The 24156-nt window shown below is 42.8% G+C and overlaps 1 protein-coding gene across 11 annotated transcripts in view; it reads right to left on the bottom strand.

Moving 5' to 3' along the window:
* Positions 1-24156, bottom strand: part of FMNL2 (formin like 2) — a 308926-nt gene that overhangs the window by 20406 nt on the left and 264364 nt on the right. For 7 of the 11 annotated variants that reach the window (XM_059052274.2, XM_067026043.1, XM_067026044.1 and 4 more), the window contains 8 exons: positions 17059-17133; positions 12528-12638; positions 9817-9966; positions 8079-8180; positions 5827-6139; positions 5275-5484; positions 2482-2502; positions 91-215 (listed from right to left, as the gene is read on the bottom strand). In XM_059052274.2, the coding sequence (XP_058908257.1) occupies positions 91-215; positions 2482-2502; positions 5275-5484; positions 5827-6139; positions 8079-8180; positions 9817-9966; positions 12528-12638; positions 17059-17133 (1107 nt within the window). The remainder of the gene's footprint in view (positions 1-90; positions 216-2481; positions 2503-5274; positions 5485-5826; positions 6140-8078; positions 8181-9816; positions 9967-12527; positions 12639-17058; positions 17134-24156) is intronic. The other 4 variants (XM_059052276.2, XM_059052279.2, XM_067026042.1 and 1 more) reach the window with 1 other exon arrangement.

Genomic DNA, 24156 nt, shown 5'->3' with positions numbered 1-24156 from the left:
TTATTGCAGAAACTTTCAGGTTAACACAGCACCCATTCTGGCTTTGCTGCACAGAGAGGGCCCCTTGTTTCTAACCAACGAGAAAGATACCTCCAGAATTCGCTCATCATCAATTTCGTTGAAGACTGTGCCATTGATCTGATTTGGCTTCAGGGCAACCCAGTTAAAAACTGGCATTCTGAATTTCGTCTTGATTGGCTTCTTAATTTTCACAGCTACAGAGGTCAGAGAGAATGAAATTAAGATTCCACCAAAACCCTCGAGAACAATCAGACAACAGTCCTTGCAGATGACACTCTAACACTGGAGGAAGGCTGGCAAGAGGTGGCCAGGTGTTTTAAAAGATGGAAAACATCAGGCAACACTTTGGCCAGGGCAACTTGAGGTCATCATTTGATACAACAGTGTGTTACAGTTGCTTTAGAGCTGGGGTTTTGCTTTTATTTTATTTTTTTTAATGCAGGCAACTGGATGGTTGAAATACAGTCACAGTGTCAGGACAATGCTTAGGACAAATAAAGAGTTAGGGAATAAAAATTATTCTTTATATTATTAGATAGCAGAGAGGGCAAATACTCTGTGTCACTTAGTTTGACATTGGTGAATGTGAAGTCACATTCTGACATCCTAAATTTCTGGTTCTCTAACATATTTCCAAAACAAATCTTCAAAGATGATCAGAGACAGCAGATAGTATCTGCTTAAACCACCAGGAATGAAATGTCAAGAAGGCGGACTTCCAGACAGAACAATACACTACTGTGGATGATTTCAATAACGGGGATGATATTGGCTGTTGAGAGTTATTCCAAACAGACTAAGGGCCACAAATGGCCCAAAACAGAATGTTTAAGAAGACAAAAGGGGTATGTAGAAATCTGGGTGTGTATTGCTTTCTGGAGAAGGGCCACAGTCCCCTCCCCCTCTCTTTTAAGTGCAACCTCTCCCCAGGAATCAGCTACTATGTGCAACCAGAAGGTAAGAATGCACCCATTAAAAATACTGAAAACCTCTTAATAGAGAGGAAGGGTCCCACCTTTGAGGGGATGGGGGTGGGGGGAGTGCCACCTCCTCTTACTTTGGGGAAATGAGTTAAAAAAAGACAATCCACTAAAAATTCCATTAATTAACTACACACCATAAAGAAGTCTTCCCAAACCAATTAGCTATAAATATTCACCGTCTTAAGTCTGTCTCAGCGATGCCCACCACACTATTTGGGAAGGGAGGGAGAAGAAATTCAGTGCAGAACAAAAGAAATGGAACACACAACTGGGCTTTTACCTGGCTGCCTGCCTTACTGCAAAAACAGAGACAGACAGTGCCTCTCGTTCCTCCAGAGTTACAAAGGCCACGTAAACAGAGGGAATGTCATCTGACAAATCCACACAGAAGCATGCAGGAACACAGAAACACAGCTTTTGCCAAAACAGGCTTTCCACCACCAAATGTGACACTTTACTCTCCACTACCCAACTGTGTCCATTTCTGTCCTCGCTACCCAGGAAAGCCCATGTCCTCCAGGGGACGAAGGACCAGACCTTCCTCTAGTCTGGCACTTCTGCAGAGTTGAGGGAGAAGAGGTGGACGGGAGTGGGGGTGACAGGTCAGAGCCATCTAGTTCCATCATCCCTCCTCAGACAACGCAGGCCTCAGGACACTCCCTACAAGCAACTCCCTGTGCAGCCACCCTACTTTTAACTCTTTAAGCAAGATTAGGAATAAGCCTGAGATCAGAGCACAGGCCAAAAAGTTCTCTTCCGAAAGGCTGCCCTGACTCTGACTGGGGGAGTTGGGGGGCTGGGTTAGCAGAGGCGGGTCTATAGGTGGCCACGATACGCAGCATGTTCCCAGTGTTCAAGCTACAGGAAGTGGCTCTGCGTGGGTGGGTGGGTAGGTGTTCTGTAGAGAGAACCGAGCACCAGAGGGAGGGGACTAGGAAAGTAGCACCCAGCAGCTTTCCCTTGTTCTGGGGAGGAGCCTTCCTCTCTCCCTCAGGAGAAATCTAAAATCCTTCTAGGGACTTCCCTGGAGGTGGTCCAGTGGTTAAGACTCTGTGCTCCCAATACAGGGGGCACGGGTTCAATCCCTGGATGGGGAACTAAGATCCCACATGCCACAGAGCACGGCCAGAAACAAACAAACAAACAAAAATTTTAAAAAACCTAAAATCCTTCTAGAGTTGAGGCCTTAGATCCAACTTTAAAAACTAAACTAAAAAACATTCCTTTCCCCAGGGAGAAAGGAACAGGGGACCTGAAATCCAGGACACCTGCTTAAAGGGCCATAACCTCTTCTACAGGTTTAACTAAAACATGTGGGCAACCCTGGAATCACAACAGCCAGCCAGCACCACACCTCCCCGCAGACACAGGGCAAATGCAATGGCTTGATGGGAGATGGGGTGGAGATGTCAAGGCACAGCGTGACCCACAGGAACACACGGCAGACACTCAACACACTCAGGGAGGAGCAACCTACAGAAAAGCTTGATTGGCCCGTCTTTTGTGGAAGCAGAAAGAACAAAGAAAATACAAAAGAAAAATTAGATACGGTTAGCATTCAGCGGCTCAGCAGTCCACACACTCTTAGCAGAGAATCCATGCTTCTGGGACACATTTCACAAGGCAGCACAGAGCCAAAAATTCATTTCCATTCAGACCTGCCTTAAAGACGCCCTTATTATTTTATTTTAAAAAAATAACTCTTTTTTAGAAAAGGGGGAAAAATGATTTCATTATAGTGCTGCCAAAGAGCCATATTGACCTGTGCTAGGTATTCCGTAAGATAAAAACAAGTTTTTTTAATGAAAAAATAATCAGCTGAAGTCCCAATTCTCACTGTGAAGTTCCAAAGCATATTCTTCCAAAGAGAAACAGCAAAGGTTACAGACTACCCAGGGGTCTGTCATTGATGACCTGACCAGGGAATGGGAACCAGGTTGGTCTAACAGATTTGAGGAGGTACGTCTTACACTTCAAATGCACATTTCACACTACTAATATATTCTGTATAAAATGCAAAGAAAAGTCCACAAGATAAACTCAGGGGACCTCCTCCTGGTCCCCTGACTTGGTCACAAAGTAGACACTTGCTCATTGCCTGCTGAAGAGGTAAGATATCCAGTTGCCTGTGGATCTAGGGGTCTAGTGATGTCACAGGTTTTTGGCTTCCTGGGGGGCCCTTGGCATGTCATCTTAGCTGTCTTTTGGCTCTATGGGGACATCCTGACGCTGTCTGGCCTCTTGGTTCCAGAGAGAGAGTGTTACTTAATACACTGACAAAGCATCTCACAAAATGGGTTACAACCACTAAGTATTAACGGCCGAATTAAGGATGAGTAATGAAAAGAGATTAAAGGCCTTGTAGAAACTGCCTGATCTCAAGCTATCAAAGACTCGTAAGGATCTTATAATCCTTATGTCTTGTAAAACACAACATCTTGAAATTGTTGAATGGACGCTTACAGCACTGAAGAGGAGTTTCTTCAGTCCCACGTACAGTCCTTCAAATTGCATAAGACATAAAGGGGACAATTTGCAAATGTAGGAATCCTGAAGGGAGCAGTGAGGGATCAGCTGAACACAGAGTTTCACACTGTAAAACTGAGGCAATCATTGGAGCCAACAAATTGTAAAGATTAAGTAGGAGGAAGAACCCAGGCAAAAAATTTAACCAGAGAGGCCAAGACTCGTTCAGAAGGGAGTGCTGGACGTGCACATCTGAGACTCTTGGCTCTTCTCTCCGCCAAGGCAGTTCTGAGGTCCAAGTCGGAGCCCCGGTGAACGGAAGTAGAGGCCGTATTGCACATTAGGTTTTGTCAGACAGAAAGGAAGCAGGACCAAAGGAGAGACGCGCTCATGGTGAGCACTCCTGGGGGGGCTACACGGAAAGCCTCATCAGTGGGCCCAGGTGCACATGACAATGACACTATCACTGAAAACAGCCTGTTGATGTAACAGATTCCTAGGTCTCCTTAAGAGGTTTTCTGTTTGTTTACATTTCAAAATCCAACAGTTTCATGATGACACTCCTTTAACTTTTGTCCTTCAGAAGTAATACAAGTTCTAGAAGAAAGCGTAGAGGAGGGAGACCTTGAAAGGTCGAAGTAAGTCATTGGTTTACTGCCAACATGACTTTGAACAGGCATCTTGTTTGACAGTTTTATAGGAGCTGGGGTGGAAGTAAACACCACAGATCTGATGTGGAACATGTTTGTTACAGGTGGTTTACTGGTATCGAAAAGGGCTTCAGTCACCAGGATAAATTAGTCCTAATGACTGGCTGGTAAAGCTGCTGATGGGATGGACACGCTAAGAGATGGAGACTGGGAGATCGTTTACAGCTGAGACCATCATTTACACTTTGGGCAAAAGGCTCTGAAAATCACTGCAGCCTTGGAAATGAGACCATTAGAGTGCTAGTTCAACAGAAATAAGAAACCTCATGAAGGGACTGAAATGGTTGAGGAAGCAGAATTATCTGACGTCACAGGAACGGCTTGGCAAAGCTCAGAGCAATTCCAAACACCAGGGAAACACTCCGTGACCGGGAAAACGGGCTTGCAGTATTTTAGAAAAGAGTAAAAATTCATTTTCGTGAGTCAAAAATAAGAACTTATATTTCAAGACATTAGAGAAACTCTCTTCCTCTCACCCACACCCGCCTTGTTTTATTTCTGGAGGGAGGGATGCCGCATTCTATCCTGGGCAGTGGAGCATTTCAAGGCAAGAAGGTACTGCTGGTGGCAATGCTTCCCTTTGAAGCTTAATTCCACTGTAGTGAATTGTGATGCCCTCAAATGCTCGGAAGAAATGCCTGGAAGCCTACATCAAGCAATTAACACAGAGAGGCATTTTCCCCTTTTATAGATGCCATCAAAAATACCTTCAAAGAAAAGAGCCATAAGCACTGAAAGCACGCTGTGTCAGAGCTTGGACTGTCATGTTTGCTGAACCCATGAAAATGCACTGATCCCTAAGAAGGTAACCTGTCTCTCTTCCCTTCTCTAGGTGGGGAGAGAAAAGGTAGGAAGACGGTGTGAAATCAGAACTTCCTGTCAGGGAAAGAGTGACAAAGGCTACTGAAAGAAAAATGCCTCCTGTGCACAATTTCCCCTTTACTGGCTGCATTAGCAGGAATGTTCTTATATTAAGAGGAGACACATGTGATTTTGCAAGAGACCTGGACTTTGAAAGAATGGCCTGGACCCTCTGGAGGTCAGACAATTGAGTATTTGTATAAAATATCTGGGTCTTAAATCTGCGCTCTTACCTGCTAATCCTGAGTTGAAAACCACTGTGGGTGAAGACGTCCCGGGCAGCGGGGGTGCAGAGGGAGGAGGGGGGGGCAAAGGGGGAGCCGGCACAGTCTCAGCAGCAGGACCTGGGAGAGGAGGCGGGGGCGGAGGGGGAGGCGGGGGAGGGGGAGGCGGGGGAGGGGGAGGGGGAGGGGGCATAGGCGGCGTGGCTGGACCATTTCGCGCTAGCAAAAGAAAAGAAACAAATCGACTTTGAAAACAGGGGAACGGTTTTTCCTGCAATATGCCATGTGTACATAAAGGACCTGAAAACAAACACTGAGGAGGACAAAGGGTTTTTCCCCCAAAGACTATAAAAATGTCCTCGGTGACAAATGCGGAGCATTCTGTGCCATGTGTGAAATGAAGACGTATACCCTTCATCTCAAAAGGTAAAAGTTCTTGGAGTCAATCAATAAAAGAACATGCCAACAGAAACAGACAAAGGACATAGATGAACCGTAGGTTAAAGAAGAAGTACAGATATCCCAATGCTCTACCTCAGCTCTCTTGCCAAGGCTTCCTACCTGCTTCAGGTGTGTCTGACGACAGAGGCAGTGGCGGGGGAGGAGGGGGCAAGGGTCCCGAGGAGGTGGCCCCCGTCACTGGCCCCACAAAGTCACCCACCGCCACTTCGGACCCCGTGGGCAATGTTCCAGAAGCCACGACCGGCAGGATGGCGATGTCCCCATCCCCTTTCTTCTGAATTTTAATGGTCCCCTGTTTCTCCAGCTCATGAATCTTTTTTTCTAGGGTAGACTGTCTTTGAATGGCTTCTTCTTTCTCTTTGACCATTTTCCTTAATGTGTGAACCTGGGTATTTGCATCTTTGTAGATTTCCTGCAAAAAAGCCCGTGGTCAAGAGTTGGTCTTCACGTGACATTCGTGCCTATTACCGTTACATTGGAAAATTGAGGATAAAGAAAATAACAAAAAAAAAAAGGAAAAAAGAAAAAGGATACTCAAAATATATATATATATAGGAATTCTATGGAACTCAGCCAGAACTTATAAAGTCCCATTCATTATCAAGTGTTCACTGGTAATGCATGCAATACATTCTAGCAGTTGTTACTGTTGAGGTAATTCTTTCCATTAATAAATACAGCTAAGTCAGTTTTCCCACAGGTGAAGAGGAACAGGGCAGAGATGACCCAAAAATAATTTTATAGCTGACTTTGGAATATCCTGAGGGTATTCTGGTGGTGCAGCATGTTTTCTTTTGTTAAATTTACTTTTGTTAAAATTCATTTGTTACTCCTAGATACATATCAGCTAACAGTAGACAAAAGGTCCCTAAATCAGACTTGGACAGAAGTCAGACTGGGATTAAAAATCTGCAAATCATGGAATAATCCACTCATGAGCAACCAGGGGCTGATTGTTTTTTTTTTTTTTTTTTTTTTTTACCGCGGGCCTCTCATTGCTGTGGCCTCTCCCGTTGCAGAGCACAGGCTCCGGATGCACAGGCCCAGCGGCCATGGCTCACGGGCCCGGCTGCTCTGCGATATGTGGGATCCTCCCGGACCGGGGCACGAACCCGTGTCCCCTGCATCGGCAGGCGGACTCTCAACCACTGCGCCACCAGGGAAGCCCGGGCTGACTGTTTTGAATGGATTTCTCTGGCCTTCACAATGCCCCCCTGACCAAGCTCAGGACGGCAACTGTTGTAACATTTTCCAAAACAGGCCAATGTTTCCCTTCACTAATTCCTTATTTCTGTCTAGGTTCTTAGCAGAGAACAAAGAAGTTACAATTTTCAATTCAAAGGCTGTCCTGGTTCCTTTTATAAGGGGTCCACAGAGGTTCCAGTGGAAGGATTTTATGGAACTCACTTGCTGGGCCTTACACACGTGATCTCTCACCACAAACCTCCAGCAGGTAGGGAAACACTCTTCACACCCTGTCTATTATTAACAATCTGAGAGTCTGAACTTGAATTGAGTCCATATGCGACAACTCTGTCTCAATGGACTGCCAGAAAATAAATTTCCTAGAGATGGACTGCCAGAAAATAAATTTCCTAGAGTTAACTGTAGGACCTGTCAGAATATCAAGCAACAGACATGATAACCATCACATAAAATGTGCCACATATAATTAACGGTCGTGTAAAGGCAAGCCATTTGCCTAAAAGCCCTCCAGGCATTTTGGTGTTTTTATGTTCAAGCACATGGATGGCACTCCATAAATACCTGACCTGTAAGGTAAAACAATGCTAAAGCCAAACAAAATAGCTGGAATTATCTGATAATAAAATGGATTGATTTTGCTTTTGACTTTTTTCTTTCTCTCTCTCTTTTTTTTTTTTTTTTTTGGTGAATGCCAGTAGGTCTTGTCTATGTTGTGATTCACCGTTTCCATTGCAACTACCAAATCTGGTTTCAAGCAGAAGCAAAGCAAAGAAATACAAAGAAGTCCAAGTCCTAAGAAAAATAAATAAGTGGCATGAATTAAATCCATGCTGTGCTTTTATTTCCAACTAAATGGGTGATCCACAGAATTCACTCAGACTCATCCAGATGGGAAAATACTGTTGCTCCCAAAACCTGTGATAAGGAAGTAATGAAGCCCCAGCATTTGACTGCACACACATGTGAAGATATACCCTAACTATGTGTACTTTTCATTTGAGTTTCACCTCTGAAATGGTTCCAGTAAACATGCCGCATCCATGCCTCCCTCTGCTGTGAACATATGTGGGTCCTATCTACTAGGCTAAAGCTAGAGCACATTCCCTGCAATGCCCACCTGGGGTGGCTACCATCATCACACTTACCCGAACAACATCCAGCTCCTTGTTCCTCTGCATGAGCTGTTTTTCCAGTTCCACGATCTTGGACATGGCTTCATTCTCCGTGTCTTGCAGTTTTTCTGACAACTGTATAAAGTTTTGAAAGGGAAGATGTGTCACAACAAAGGATCATTCTCATCAGGTCCTTGGTTTTTCAGAAAGCGTAGCTCAGAGACCACTAGGGGCCCATCAGAGTCCTGCATGTGTTCCCCAAGTTGTTTTCTGAAAATGTTAATATTTATAAGATGGTGCTGAATACATACTTGTTTCTAAGAGGAAATCATTTACAAGGGATCCTTAATAAAAACCATAAGTCAGCTCCTTAGTGTTTTGACATACACAGTGTATCTTTCTCCATTTCTGCAGGGGCCAGCAAAGGTAGAGAATAGGAGGTGAGGGAGGAGGACAAGTCACCTTTCCCTCCCTAAGAGAAGGCCATTAGGCAAAAGCTTTTGAAAACTGTTGACCCAGAAAACTTGGTTTTGTTGTTATAAGTCACCAGTTGAAAAAATACTACTGCTTGTTTTGACTCAAACTATCCAAATAATAAAAGTCATTTTGGAGGGGTAGTTCAAATAAACAGGTGGTTACTACAATAGCAGGTTATGTAAGTATGGTCATGCAATGCCAGCTAATAAGGCTTCAGAGAAAGATGGGGTGAGACATGAGTGAAAGTTACTTTTCACATAAGGCTCTAAAATTGGGCAACTTCTGATTTCTTACATCTCACTGAGAATAATCACACATAAAGAAAATCTGGGAGGCAAGGTGAGGAGGAAGAGTGGAGATTTACGCTGACCAAGTTCAGAATATAATATAAATATTTTAAGGGAAGAGACAAAAAGAGAAAAAGGAAGAGCCTATAAATGCTCTCCCTAAGCAGGTACCAACTAAGTCAGCACAGCACTTACAAAGGGAGGGGTTTTGGTAACTTGGCTAAACCACAAGCCATGAAGATGTCCCTTTTCAGACTGATGGGAAAAGAGGAAGGACATTAAGCTCAAGTAATACTCTTAACTAAGAAAATGCAGAGAAAAATAAATGGACCGTTCAAAGAGAAAAACCACATCCCTCCAAAAAGAGACAATTCCTTTCACAATTAAGGACACTTTCAATCAGAATTTAGTAAAAGGATGTAGTCCTCACAATGTTTGGGTTTTAAGACACACCATATTCCTGTTCATTATACTGAAAGGACACTTCTTGAAAGAAGAGGATATATGGGAAAACTTGCCGATTTCCTTGAAAATGCTACCATTGAGATGAAGCTATTTAGAACTTGAGTACCCATGAGGCAGGAAAGTGAAGACCCGCATCACGAGGACACTAGATCAGCCCGTCCACAGACTGCACAGACACATTTGGTACAAGATGACTCACATTCAGAAGAAGATACTTCACCAAACTGACATATCTTAGTTGCATTTCTCTTCATGTAATGCCAATCTTCTAACTCTCCTGTGCTTATAACTAAGGTGGCCAGGAAATCTGGTCGCAGCAGAAACTGAGCAGTGAACGAAGGCAACGGGTTCCACTTAGTTGTAAGTAACATACCTGCCTTCATTGAAAGAGCCCAGAATAGCTTCTGATCGCTCTCTAGCTCAAGTTGCATCTCATTCCTAGACTCCAAATCCTTTCGTTCACTGCCATAAAAGCTAACATCTGTTCTGCCTTGCACCTAGCTGAAACATTAGTCATTTTTCTTTTTCTGAGAGGTACTTACATGAGAGATGTTTTCTTCCAGTTCTTCCACCCTCTCCAAAGCTGCATTCTTGGTTTCTGCATCTTCCAGCAGAGCTCCCACATCAAACACATTGTCCAGGTAAGCCTGAATCTGTACCTGCAGCTTGTCACTCTCAGTATGTTTCAGCTTCTAAAAATCAAAATGCAGGAGAACGTGGTGTTAGCATATCTGTGGAAACACAACAAAATTACCCAAGAGCCTACATGTTTTTGTTTGTTCCTTCCAAGAGGGGTTTTTGTTGGTTGGTTGGTTGTTTTTTTTATGGCCACATCACGAGGCATGTGGGATCTTAATTCCCCAACCAGCTATGGAGCCCGGGCCCCTTGCATTGGAAGCACGGAGCCTTAACCACTAGACCACCAGGGAAGTCCCCCAAGAGAGGGTTTTGTATCTCATTCTCCTTAAGAGAACTCTGGAGTAGCCATCTAAGAGGGTACCATCAGATTACTTTCTGGTGCTTACCCTCTCCCAAATATACACACATTTCCTCCCTAATCCTTCCTGTAGATATATTCCCCATGCAGATATATTTCAACCTAAAACATTTTTGATGCAGGTGAAATCAAGATAACAGAAAAATCAAAAGGGAACAACAGTCACAAGTAACATAAAACTTGAGGGGTATTTGTGTGGTAGAGGAGATTAGAGTGGGTGGTATCTTGCCTGGGTAGTGATGGCAGTTCCAGTTGAGGGTGAGGGGTACATGGGAGCCGAGGAAGACACTGATAGAGTATATTAGACTCGGGGATTATTTTAGCACTAGTTCCTAGAACCCATCCCCCATAATTACTTGGCTAAGACACTCCCCCAACATGAGAAGCTCAGGGCTCCCAAAGCACAGATCAGGAACCTCTCCCCCATTCACTGTATTCTAGGGCCAGGCATCCCAAAGGAAGTCAACTAGATATAAGGTAAAATTAGAGGTCAAGTAAATCAGTCAATCCTTACAAGTAGCATAAAGTCATGTCTTTCCCTGGGGAGCAGATGAGTGGCTAGAATAATATCTGGCACATGGATGATGCCAATAAACATTTACTGAACAAGTCAATGATGACTTACAAGGTTGGGTTTTTGTAAACTAATGAAGCATTTATATATTATATGCTTATGTTATTATTCTTCTAACCTCTTCTATCAAAGTCCGGAACCAACAGACCAGGAAGTTAGAGAAATACAGAGTTTTTGGAAAAAATCAAAATTTTAAGAGGAATTCTACTCTACAAATAAATTCTCAGGAAAAAAGATTTTCTCCTAGGTCTAATCTAGAATTCTACATCTTAGCTGTCTTGAAGAGAGTATGTTCCATCTTAGTTTATGAGTCAGAACCGAAAAAAAATTTCTGAACAAGGGCAAAGCCTAGAAAAGAACATGAAGCAGCAGCTTAGCGGGATTTTTCACAAGATTCACAGTGAGTAACAGGCGCTGATGTTACTACCTGTCATTGTATCCTGGCGCCTGAAATGAGCTCTGTGCAGCCACAACAAAACTGAACCTAAAACCCCATTAGGAATACAACCAACTTTCATTCAAATATTGCTACTCTCAGGGCATGTGGAGAAAGAGAAGAGAGGAACCCTGATTTCAAAGCAGGAACAAACCGTTGAATACAATATTCTGTCAAAGATATTAGTTATTCTTTAAATAGGAAAGCAATTCAAACAAACTTTTCAATGGAAATCTTCCATGGCTCCACCTGAGTAGAGTCTTTAGACAACATTAGGCCAGTCTACTTGAGGGCAGCCCAGCTGGTCTGATAAACAAGGCCATGAGCTCAAGAGTAACCAACTCTGCAACTCCACTCTGCAATACACTGAGGGTACCGCCTGTGTAATCCCAGGCTTCACTCGAAAGGGAGATGGGCAGGTGAACTCTGGAGATGTTCAAGGGAAGTACTTCTATTTTCTTCACTGTTAGCAACAGGCTTGAAATTGAGGTCAACAATTCTTGCCCTATTACTAGTGGCCTTTCCAATTCAAGTGGATCATTCCCTACACAGAAGGGAAAACAAAACTACCAGAGTCAAAAGACAAGGGCACATCCTGTGCACACACAGCTACTTAAGTCTGTTTATGATTTTCACATCAACTTTGTTTTTTAGGCAAAGAAGTTCAGGGAACTGGCTGAGCACTTCCGCAAGGGAGCAAGAGAAAGAGAAACTTTAGATCTCTCTTCTCTCAAGAATTAAAAGCAGAATTTCTAAAAACACAACACTTTAAGCAGAATTTAACAGCTACATGAGGAAGTCTCTAGTGTCCACTTCCTCATTATTTTTTGATGCTCCAAGCATTTATTCATCACTCTACAGCAGTCTTGGTTTGACTTTCCCTGTCCAGATGGTGTCCACAGAGTAACTAAGAATGCATATTGCCCAACAGCCCGGATGAAGGGTACAGTGAGACTTGACCCAGACAGAGCTCAAAAGCAGAGGAAAGCTGTAGCAAGGCTCTAAGAGGTTATTTGACTCCAGTACTAAAAGGTTGCTGGCAGAAGACGACATAAGGCCCTAGGAGATATGCAAGAATCCAGCTTCTCTGGCAGATCACATCACTCAGATTGGTTCTTTCAACTAGCACTACAGCACCTGATTGCATGGAGCCTTAAGTGTTCTTTGGTCATTATGGAAGTGCATCTTTGAGGGCAGGCAATAAAGCAAGTCTCATAATGGAACTAAAGGTCACAGCTATACTTACATCCAAGTATTCATCCAGGCCTAACTTGGTAAATTCATATTGGAGGTGAACTCTGAAATTCATGTCTTCTACTGAATGGACTACAATATTAATAAACTGCATAGAGGCCACCTAAAATGAAATTGTCAACAGGTTAGATGAGCGCCAAACTTGTTTTCTCACTTTAATCATAGTCATATATTTTCAATTTCACAAATCTAAGCTCACTTACCAATTTCCTTTTCCTTTGTTTCATTGGGTCTTTAAAAATATTTTACAATTTTAAAAATTCAAAAGTTATAGAGGTACCACAATAAGATATCACTTCATATCCACTAAGATGCTATCATCAAAAAGAAAGATATCCCTGGTGGCGCAGTGGTTGAGAATCCGCCTGCTGATGCAGGGGACACGGGTTCGTGCCCCGGTCCGGGAAGATCCCACATACCGCGGAGCAGCTGGGCCCGTTAGCCATGGCCACTGAGCCTGCGCATCCGGAGCCTGTGCTCCGCAATGGGAGAGGCCACAACAGTGAGAGGCCCGCGTACCACAAAAAAAAAAAAAAAAAAAAAAAAGAAAGATAATAACAAGTGTATATAAAATAGTGCAGCCACTTTGAAAAGCTTGATAGTTCCTTAAAATGTTATTCACAGTTACTGTGTGACCCTGCAATCCCACTCCTAGGAATATACCCAAGAGAAATGAAAACATACATCTGCATAAAAATTTGTACACAAATGTTCATAGTAGCATTATTCATAATAACCAAAAAGTAGGGGGAAAAACCCCCAATGTCCATGAACTGATGGATTACAAAAATGTGATTCCATTCATGTGAAATATCCAGAATGGGAATATCTATAGAGACAAACAGTAGGTTAGCAGTTGCCTAGGACTGGGGGTAGGAAAAATGACCGCTAATGGGTACAGGAATTCTCTAGGGGCAGGGGGAGGAGGCAACAAAATGTTCTAAATTAGATTGTAGTGATGATTGCACAACCCTAGAAATACGCTAAAAATACACTGAACTGAGCACTTCAGATGTGTAAGTTGGATGGTATGTTAATTGTATCTCAGTAAAGCTGTTTTTAAAAAGTCTTATAGGCATATAGAACACACTCAGTTATTACCAGTACATTGTAGAAATGTGATAATTATTACAACGGAGAACATTTAAATCACCTGTAATCACACCACAAGGTAATCACTTCTAAAATTTTACTGTGGGCCCTGCCTTACCAACAGGACAGTAACAGAGTTTTTTTTTTTTTTTTTTTTTTTTTTTTTCAGTACGCGGGCCTCTCACTGTTGTGGCCTCTCCCGTCGCGGAGCACAGGCTCCGGACGCGCAGGCCCAGCATCCACGGCTCACGGGCCCAGCCGCTCCGCTGCATGTGGGATCCTCCCGGACCGGGGCACGAACCTGTGTCCCCTGCATCGGCAGGCGGACTCTCAACCACTGCGCCACCAGGGAAGCCCAGTAACAGAGCTTTTGACCCATCTTTCCATTTTAAACAATCAACCAGTTTCTATTCCATAAAAGCCTTGGATTTGCTACATTCTCCCCACAACTGCATCAGTGGCTCTGATCTGCCACAGAGAAAACCAGTCCCCAGCTTAGTAAATAACAGAACAGAGTTTAACGTATCTATTTTGTTTTCAATAGGGACAGTCAGTTTATTTACAGTTAAAATATCTCACTAATGCTTTCACTCTATGGTTACCCAGAGACTTGCAAGGAGGCATGACTGTGGGACCCACATGCACACTTACTCTAAAAACTGCCTTGCTCTTCCTCTCTCCCCCAAGCCCCACTTTTTTTTTTTTATCTTGTTTAAATTGTTTTTCTCGAGTTAGATTCTTCTTTGAGTATATGTTATCCATTGGGTATCTGTGGAAGATGTGTAAACTCTCTAGGTTACATGAGGAATCTATCACCATTTACTAAAAAATTATGTCAGGTGCTATGGCTCAATAAGCTAAAAAAAGATTCTGTCACTTTTTTGTTTTCTTTTGCCCACAAAAAAAATAAATAAATACATAGAAAGGTCTTGTGCTACATTTGAAGCATTTATATTATGTTTTACATGGAATACGTTGTTAGGGAAGTTGTGCAACTTAATTGCATTCCCAAGACAGTTTATGAAAAGCCTCATTTTCTGGAAAAAACCAATATGGCTAGATTTTGGCATCTTTCCATTTCTCTTCTAAAGCAGGTCTAAGTGATCTATTGAGTGTTATACTATGCCAAAGAGGCAACTATTTGCTAGATGGCACATGACTCGAGCACACATATAGTATATCCATATACTAAAGCCTCTAAATAAGATTCTCCAATGCATGTTCATAGGAATAAATGAACCGACAGGAAATATGCTCTCATTTGTCAACAGTGCAGGTGTTGTAAAGGGCTTAACATCATTATAATTTCAGTAGAAACTCAAATGGCAGAGAGATCTGGTAGGTATGATAAATGAGTGAAGTGGCCCATGTGTAATACAATAGGGAATGGTGTGGACTGTGACAAACTGGAAAGGCTATCTTCAGACTTAAGGAATAGGGACAACTTGGCTCCAGCAGCTGATACTCTACGAACAGGGACCTCGCGTTACCAGAACTTTTTAGTTCTCAGGAAAATCAGAAATCTGTAATTTAAGGCACAATTTTCAAATTTTTTAATGGAAGGACATCACTGTCATACTAAACTCACAAGCCTGTATGTATGTTGGCTTCAGCCTGGGAGGCTCCAGTTTGCAATGTCAGCTCTAAAGGAACAAATAACTTCCCCCTATGAAGGCAGAGGAAAGATCCTGGTCAGGTGAGCCAGGGCATGACTTCTTTACATATTTGTCACCAGTGCAAATGTTAGCCCTAAACTCTCCAAAAAATCCCAATGACAAGAACTAAAAAGTCAATGTAAAAGTATTCCTTGTTTCAAATTTATATTTTACCTTTTGAAAAAGTATGTATACATATGCTTTATGGAACAGAAAAGTTCTATAAACGATTTCAGCCGATACTGATTTGGAAAGGGGCTGAGGACTAGGAAGTATATAAAATTTGAGGACCCAGAAAATATTTTTCATATAAAAGCGTTAGAAATCTGCAAAGCTATGTTCCATGATTTATAATCACTGAAGCAATTCAAATGAAAACTGCCTGGCATCCTAAGCACATGTTTTAGAAGACTTGATGACAGAAGAAATGAACAGAATATCTGCTCCAGGCTAGAAGGGATCTGGGAAATTAAGCCCAAGTAAAGAATCTCCTGGGTCCAGAAGTTTCCAAGGTCAACTGAATTAGGTCAAAGAAAGCAGACCTGGGTGTATTCAAGGGTAATCTGGCTCTGGAAATTCTCTACAGTGGATTCCACTTTCAGTCCAGGATTAAGATTTAGGTGCATAGATTCAGAAGTGCTCAAACTCCTTTTGCTTTTTGTACCTGAAGATGACAGTCTTGCTGCTGAATCACCCTTTTGTGTGTGTGTGTGTGTGTGTGTGTGTGTGTGTGTGTGTGTGTGCGCGCGCGCGCGGTATGCGGGCCTCTCACTTGTTGTGGCCTCTCCCGTTGCGGAGCACAGGCTCTGGACCCACAGGCCCAGCAGCCATGGCTCACGGGCCCAGCCACTACACGGCATGTGGGATCTTCCCGGACCGGGGCACGAACCTGTGTCCCCTGCATCGGCAGGCGGACTCTCAACCACTGCGCCACCACGGAAGCTCTGAATCACACATTTTTGCGTGTGATTTACCCTGCTAAGGAGACCTGCAGTATGATCACACCCTCACAGAATTACTAGAGCAGGAAATCAAGAGAGGAAAAAAAAAATCACTGCTATGTATTAATTTGGGGAATATATACCATCAGTTCTACAAACCAAAGCACTTCAGTCTTTGAGAATACAGTCCAGATAAAACCACTGGCTGGGGTGTGCAGAAGGCAGAATGGTTAACATTCTTGGTTTCTACTTTAAGGATTCTTATGAGCACTATTGACAGCTAAAGCTGGCTCTTGCAGGCATTTGCGCCAGGTGTTAACTTCCTTTTCGCAAATGCATGGCTTCACCCTTTGCTATAAATACAGTTGACCCTTGAACAACATGGGTTTGAACTGTGTGGGTCCACTCACACACGAATTTTTTTCAATAGCAAATACTAGGTACTACACGATTCACAGTTGGTTGAATGTGGGGACACGGAACCGTGTAAGCAGACAGCCAACTGTAAGTTAACAGATGGGTTTTCCACCCTAGGGAAGGTCAGCGCCCCTAACCCTCCACATTGTTCAAGGGTCAACAAGAGTACTGTAATCAGTACTTTGGGCCTTTACTATAGTGCATACATAAAGAATAAAACTGCAGATAAATGCCATAAAGGTAAAATACAGATTAAAAGAGCAAGTCTAAGTTGGATCTTTAGCATATTATACTCGGTTTCCTATCCTTTATAACATATAATACATATGTATGTATAATATATAAATATAAATGGATTTAGGAAACAACTGCTAAAAACTGAGTTTGCTTTATTGAAGGTAGTACTGAAATAACTCACCATAAAATCTATGTTATTGTCCTCATTTCTGAAATGTTCCATCAACTTCTCAAAGCGCTGTTTTTCTCCACAAACCTGAAACACACATTGTCATTGTGCGCGTGAAATTCCAAACATAAGCACTCCAAAATTAGATGCAGAAATTTTAGCATTAATAATTATTTCCAGAACATCTTTTTTTTTTTCCCCTCTCTCGCAGGCTATTTACTTCTCTTCCTATAATTAACACACAAATAGGAAAGTGAGCCAGGACCAAAGCTCACCCTTGGTTTCTCTTGCATGTTCTCTTGCTATTTTGAAATCCATACTGAATGTGCTCTTTTTTCACTGGTCATCTTTGTTTGTCCCACCAATCTTTCTAGCTGGCATTCAGAATCCCAGAATGTTGCTTATGGTTACAAAGAAAAAAAAAAAAAAAAGACCATACTTTTCCTTTTTACAAAAGTACTTTTGAAACAGACATGCTAAAAGATTTTAATAACTTTGTATTTAAATTATTTGAGAAGCAGATTCAAAATGTTCGTATCATGTCTAACCAAATCAAATAATTTTAAGCATAAACGACAACACAAAAACTCTGGGAGACTATCTAACCCATTCAAGGTGGATACAGAAATTTGCAGTAATTTGTAAAGCAGCACTCCAGAGGCCTGAAATTCACACATTCAGCTTGAATTAATGCTTTTGCTGAACAGGTGAAATAAGCAGATAAAATACTGTGAACTCCAGAGCCACAAGGTATTCTGGTTATACGTGGAATTAAATACATGGAGTTAAGAACACAGAGTCAAAGAAAGATTTGCACCAAATAACGACTCTCTGGAGACTTATGCCCCCCCAAAATCAAAGGATGAACTTTAATTCTTTCAGTGTCCTTGTCTACCTTTTTTGGAGCAAAGTCCTAAACCCATTGGTTGATTCATTCCACCTTCAGAAAGTATTTACCCGGACACCCGTGGGCTCCTTGTTATGTTAGTAAGACACAGTCTCTGGTCCTAACATTTTTTGTGAATTTAATCCAGGTTTCACATAATTAACAAAATTTTCTGATTCCCTTTGTGGTCTTAGGAATACTCAGGCCAATCCTAAATCCTAAAGATTTCTCCTAAAATGATATTTCATAATGTTATAATGCAGCCATTTAATTCTGTCATGTTAAATTCTGTGTGTGTGTGTGTGTGTGTGTGTGTGTGTGTGTCTGTGTGTGTGTGTACACACACATTTTGGTGAAGAGAATGTCCAATGAAGGTAGGAATTTTATGTTTTGTTCCTTACTCTATCCTCAGCATCTAAACCTACGCTTAGCACGTTGTAAATTCTCAATATTTGTTGAATTGCACTGAATAGAAGATAAACAAGAAATTATGTTAAAATATTCTTTTCCATTATGGTTTATCACCGGATATTGAATATAGTTCCCTGTGCTACACAGTAGGACCTTGTTGTTTACCCATCCTATGTATAGTAGTTTGCATCTGCTATATTCAATACCCAGTGATAAACCATAATGGAAAAGAATATGAAAAAGAATGTGTGTGTATGTATATATAAATAACTGAGTCACTTTGCTGTACAGTAGAAACTAACACAACATTGTAAATCAACTATACTTCAAAAAAAAATATTTTTAAAGAAAAAAATACTCTTAACGAAAGGGTGAATGACTTACTACTACTCCCCCATGATGTTTTAGAGCGAAACAAGAAGCCTCAGACCTGACTACAAGTCAGTTTTTAGTAGTGGTTCCTGTGCCTTAACCGTGTGCTGGGAATGCTAAGGTGCAGCTCCCACCTTTGAAGGACTTCTGGTCTCAAAGCGACTTAATCTTCTCAACCGATTCAGACCACAGTTTATTATATTCTTTGTTGTTGTTATTGCAGTACGCGGGCCTCCCACTGTTGTGGCCTCTCCCATTGCGGAGCACAGGCTCCGGACGCGCAGGCTCAGCGGCCATGGCTCACGGGCCCAGCCGCTCTGTGGCATGTGGGCTCTTCCCGGACCAGGGCACGAACCCGCGTCTCCCACATCGGCAGGCGGACTCTCAACCACTGCGCCACCAGGGAAGCCCCACAGTTTACTATATTCTGATGACAACTCCCCATTTATCTATACCCACCTAAACAAAAAATAATTAGAAAAGATAGGAACAGTGCATGGGCCAGGTCTGGAGGAAGGGAAGGAGGCTCCAGAAGGCAGAGCTTAAAGGAAAGCCTTTAAAAGACATGTGTGTCCAATCCCACCCCAGAGAGCCCAATGCAGGAGGCCCAGGTGGAGCTGGGGTGACATGGGCTGGTACATTTGCAAAGCACTACAGACCATTCTGATGCTCTGCAAAAGCTGAGAACCAGAGATTTAAAGGATGCATGTTCAGCCCCGGGGCCCACCAGCCCCTCTGGAAAATATGCACAAGTTCCTGGAAAAAAAGGCTTGTTGAATGGGGCACGGAAGTGCAGGACCAGCTCCCCAGACCATGACATCAGTCACATCTTGTGCCCAAAGGCATACGTGTCTCTAGCCTGCAAAAAAAAAGCCCAATGGGTGAAAACCGGCAAGGCTTGGTATAGAAAAGGTTAGAATTACAACCTAAATTTCCTTTAAGAGAAACCTCAACATAAGAATTTGTTTCCCATCAGGACAATTTACTTCAGTCTGTTTTGGGAGGTGGGTAGTGACAGGAGAAAGGACAAGAGGTGGCTCTGGATGTGGGGACAGCTACCAGCTCTCCTGAGAAGCAGGCTGGGATTAATGTTCTGTTGAGCAGCTAGGTACTCACTGAACCAGGAGAGGCGGCGGCCATCAGTGAGCAGTGACGATGAAGACAATTTCTAGGAGGGCAAAGCCTTCCAAATCAAAGAATCAGTTATAATAGACTGTAAAGAAACCTGCCAAGTACCCTGGGGAGTCTACGGCCCTCAATTTATGAATGAGACTGACACCCAGACAGATCAAATATCTCCAACTTGATGAAACATCCACACAGAGGTTAGAACCAGGTCCCCAACTGCCAGCCTGATGTTCCTTCCCTCACACAGCCCAGAATGTTCAGATAAACATATTCAAGATGATAGTAAAAGCACTCCAGAATTATCTGAGACACCAACAGAGATGGAAAATGTTATTATTAAAAACCGCAATCAGTGCTCGCTTCGGCAGCACATATACTAAAAACCGCAATCAGGGACTTACCAGGTGGCACAGTGGTTAAGAATCCACCTGCCGATGCAGGGGACACGGGTTCAAGCCCTGGTCCAGGAAGATCCCACATGCCGCGGAGCAATTGGGCCCGTGAGCCACAACTACTGAGCCTGCACATCTGGAGCCTGTGCTCCGCAACAAGAGAGGCCGCCATAGTGAGAGGCCCGTGTACCGCGATGAAGAGTAGGCCCCGCTTGCCACAACTAGAGAAAGCCCTCGCACAGAAACGAAGACCCAACACAGCAAAAATAAATAAATTAATAAACTTCTACCCCCGACATAAAAATAAAATAAGACTCAGATTTGTTGGACCAGCATTTAGAAACCAATGGCTTATACAATATTAGACTAGCTGATTTAACCCTCAGCCTTTCTGACTACCAACTGTAAACTGGATAGCTACAAACTCCACAGCTCATTCAACTTCCAATTTAACTACACAAAAAAGAAATATAGCTACTATAACTGGGTGTCATAGGAATGCAGCAGGGACTGGCCCACTGTCCCTGCACAGGTACAATGAATAATAAGGTAACTCCCGAATAATCAGGGATTGTGTCCAGGACATAAGGAAAGTGGATTTTATATAGCCGAGGAAAGCACATGTGGGCAACAACAAAACTACTCAGAATGTTAATAGAAAGAGATGGCATCAACTCCAGAACAAGCAATATTAGATTGATTTTAAGCTGAATTAAGATCCCAAAAGTCATAGTACTAGCCTGATAGACAGGACTGAAATAGACATTAAGAGGAGCCTTGAATATATGCCTTTCTTTAGAAATTCCTCATTCCGTCAACAGACAAATGCATGCTGAGAACATGTGCTATGAAACACAGTATTAAATACCTTGAATCTTTAAAAATAATAGACTTCAATGTCTTCCAATTTACAGCTCCTAGGAACTTGGTGAAAAGGATTCAAATACATAAAACAACACGTCGCCAACATAGATGCCAGCTTGGGGAAACTATGAAAGACTGACCCCTCTCCTCATCCACTGTTAAGAACTAGAAAGGTCCCTCCTATCAGTTCCACCAAGCCCTTCTCTGTAAAGGTTTAGACTGCTCAATCTCATGAATTCAGGGTGGTACTTTCTGACACTGTTCTACAGGAAGAGCATGGATTCCCAGGGCCCCCTTCATTTCTGCTGGGGGAAAAAAAAAAAAAGGAAGCATATGAACAAGATTCATATTTGTTTCTGTGTTACTTTAGCAATCATTAAACCAGAGTATACTACAATCCCACAGGAAATGGGAAGATGTGTTTGGGGAAGGTTGGTAAAAGTCGTGTCCCACATCAAAGGAAAGTTGTCCTAGCTCATACAGCTCACATCTGGACCACCCCTGCACACTTGTTTCAAATAAGATCATCATGGCTGAACATGCCTCTTCTCTCCTTTGAAAAGGCTTCATTTAGAAAATCTGATGAGGATGAAAGGAACAAGACACTGATCCCCAATTATTTTCCGAATCTACACAATGGCCTTCGGGGGGGTGTTCTCAAGGCCTTCATCAAACGTACAGGAGAGCCAGGAGCATGTTTGCATGTATATATTAGTGTACATTATAAACCGCTGCATAAAACTTCCATCTGCCAACAAAGACCAGACAATATATGATCTGATAACTTTCAAGTAAAACAACTGTACTATTGCAATTGAAACCTGTCATTTCTTGACTTTTCTCTTCACTGGTATTTCTCATTCCCCCACTAGCTTTGACATTGGTTTCCTATATCAGTAACAAACTCCTATATCACTGGAGTAGGGAGGGTAGGGAGTGAATTTAAGAGACACAGCCATAGAAGGCTGAGCAGAGACTGGAGAGAAGCCTACTGCATCAGGAATTAGACTTCCACAGCCAGGGCCACCAGAAATGAAGTCAACAAGGCAGAAAGAAGTATATGCTTTGGAAAAGCATATATTCTACTGTAAACTTAAGAGGCACCTTCATGTATAAATCATTTATAAATCAGTCTCGTGTGAATAAATTCACTGACCCTAATTAACAGTATGTCAAGTGAAAACACTCAGGTTGGGATCAATCCTGGACCACTTGTCTGCAAACACAGGAACCCATCTACCCATCCCTGTGGGGTCCTGCCTAACACATCCAGCCCTCTTTGCACCTTTAAGCTCTAACACTGGTGGGGGTGATGGGATATGAAGGCAGAAATGAGTCTATGTGGAGTATTAAACAGGGGACCATAAAACCTAGGTTACAAGTCACAGTACCACCATTACCACACTGTGAGCTTGGGCAATTCCATGAACTTCCCTAGTTTTCACATCCATTGATTTGAGAACCTTAGATTATACTGTTGTTTGTGAAACCCTTTTCTAGGAAGCTGTAAGGGTTACAGAGGAAAGTGTTGGGGGTTCCAAGGATGGGGGCGTGCCAGGGATGGGGGTCCTGGCAGGGGCAGGAAAAGCACAGATAAAGGTCTCGAGACTTCTCTCCTCATTCATCCAATTCTGCATTATTATACTGAGTTGCCTGGTAAGATTTCTTCTGGGGGACAATAAAGATTCATTGAATGTTTTCATTGCTCATAAAAGTTTGAAAAAAAATTCTCTCACTCGGTATCTTGAAGCTCTAAAATTCTAATCTAGTCATGGCAATGTAACATGATATTCCCAAGCAGACTGGCCTGGAAGCTCTACACAAAGCAAATTTAGAGAGATGCACTCGGCTCTGCAGGCCCTGAGTACCAAGCTTGAAGGGCAAAGCACTATCTCACGGCATCTTGGCTCACTCTGCTTGTGAAGTGGATAAATCTTGCCCTGCCCAGATAAAACGGGCCACACCCAAGGCAAGCAAGATACATTTTCACTTCGAGGAGAGCTGAAGCAAAAGCACAGCTCCTGCGAAAAAACAACTCAACCCTGTTCTCCAACATCTGTGAAAGATATTTCTGACCAGTGTCCCAAACCATTTGGATAAACCGGAGGCTCTGGATGCAAAAGAGGCAGTGGCTTAAAGCATCTCTAAAGGTGGGCAGAGTTTAGGGGATGATTTCCCTAAAGGCTAACAACCGAGAAAAGATGGTTTTACAAAAGCCTTGTAATAAAGAGCATTATCTTGCTAGCCAGATGTTGAAATGAACAACAGACTGCCATCCTTCAGCCATCTCTCCGTCCCCTTCAAGGTCAGTGACTGTCTTTGGCTTCTCCCAGCAACAGCTCCCAGGGTACCACACAAAGTCTGCAGCCAGACTGAGGCCTGACTTACGAGGTGGCTATAAAATATGCTTCAGGGTTACTTACATAAAAATTAAAGGCCCCTCACTTAAGTGTTTCCTTCTTGCGCTGTTGCCTGGCGCCTGCCTCAATACTTTCTTTTTCTCTTCTCACAATAGGCCCCTATGATCCACAGGGCTCCCTTCAGGAAGGCACCGTTTTAAAGGCACAGTCTATTATAACTGATTAGACTACCCCTCTCAGGGCCTGCCAGGGAACAAAAGTTCCGTCTTTTGGGGGGCCACATGAAGTAAACAGTTATTGCACCGTTAGTCCTAGGGAAAAGCATCTTTTACCTTCTATCAAGAGCACCAGCAGTCTATGGGTTACTGACGCCATGGTGGCTCAACAAAACCACTTTTCTGGGGTGTTCTGTGGTTGTCGGGGTCTATGATCGTTTCCCCTGAGGTGACTAGACATTTCAAACACAGACACTGGGTGGCTGCCGTGACAGAGGCCGACCACTCCGACCTGCTGCTGGCTCCCCCGTCTCCTTGGGATTTAAAAGCGGAAATGTTCATCAGATTGAAGCATTCTGAAAACAAAACAACCTGATCTCACTCCGCTGAAATAAAAACTAGCAAAAGCTAAACAATAATGTATTCTACAATGGATCCAGCCTCCTCCCTCATAAACTAATAAAACATTTGTAACAATCTTG

This window comes from Kogia breviceps, chromosome 2 (genome assembly GCF_026419965.1).
Source record: "Kogia breviceps isolate mKogBre1 chromosome 2, mKogBre1 haplotype 1, whole genome shotgun sequence".
Taxonomy (NCBI): Eukaryota; Metazoa; Chordata; class Mammalia; order Artiodactyla; family Physeteridae; genus Kogia; species Kogia breviceps.
The sequence above is the reverse complement of the archived record's forward strand: the minus strand, read 5'-3'. Positions and strand labels throughout refer to the sequence as shown.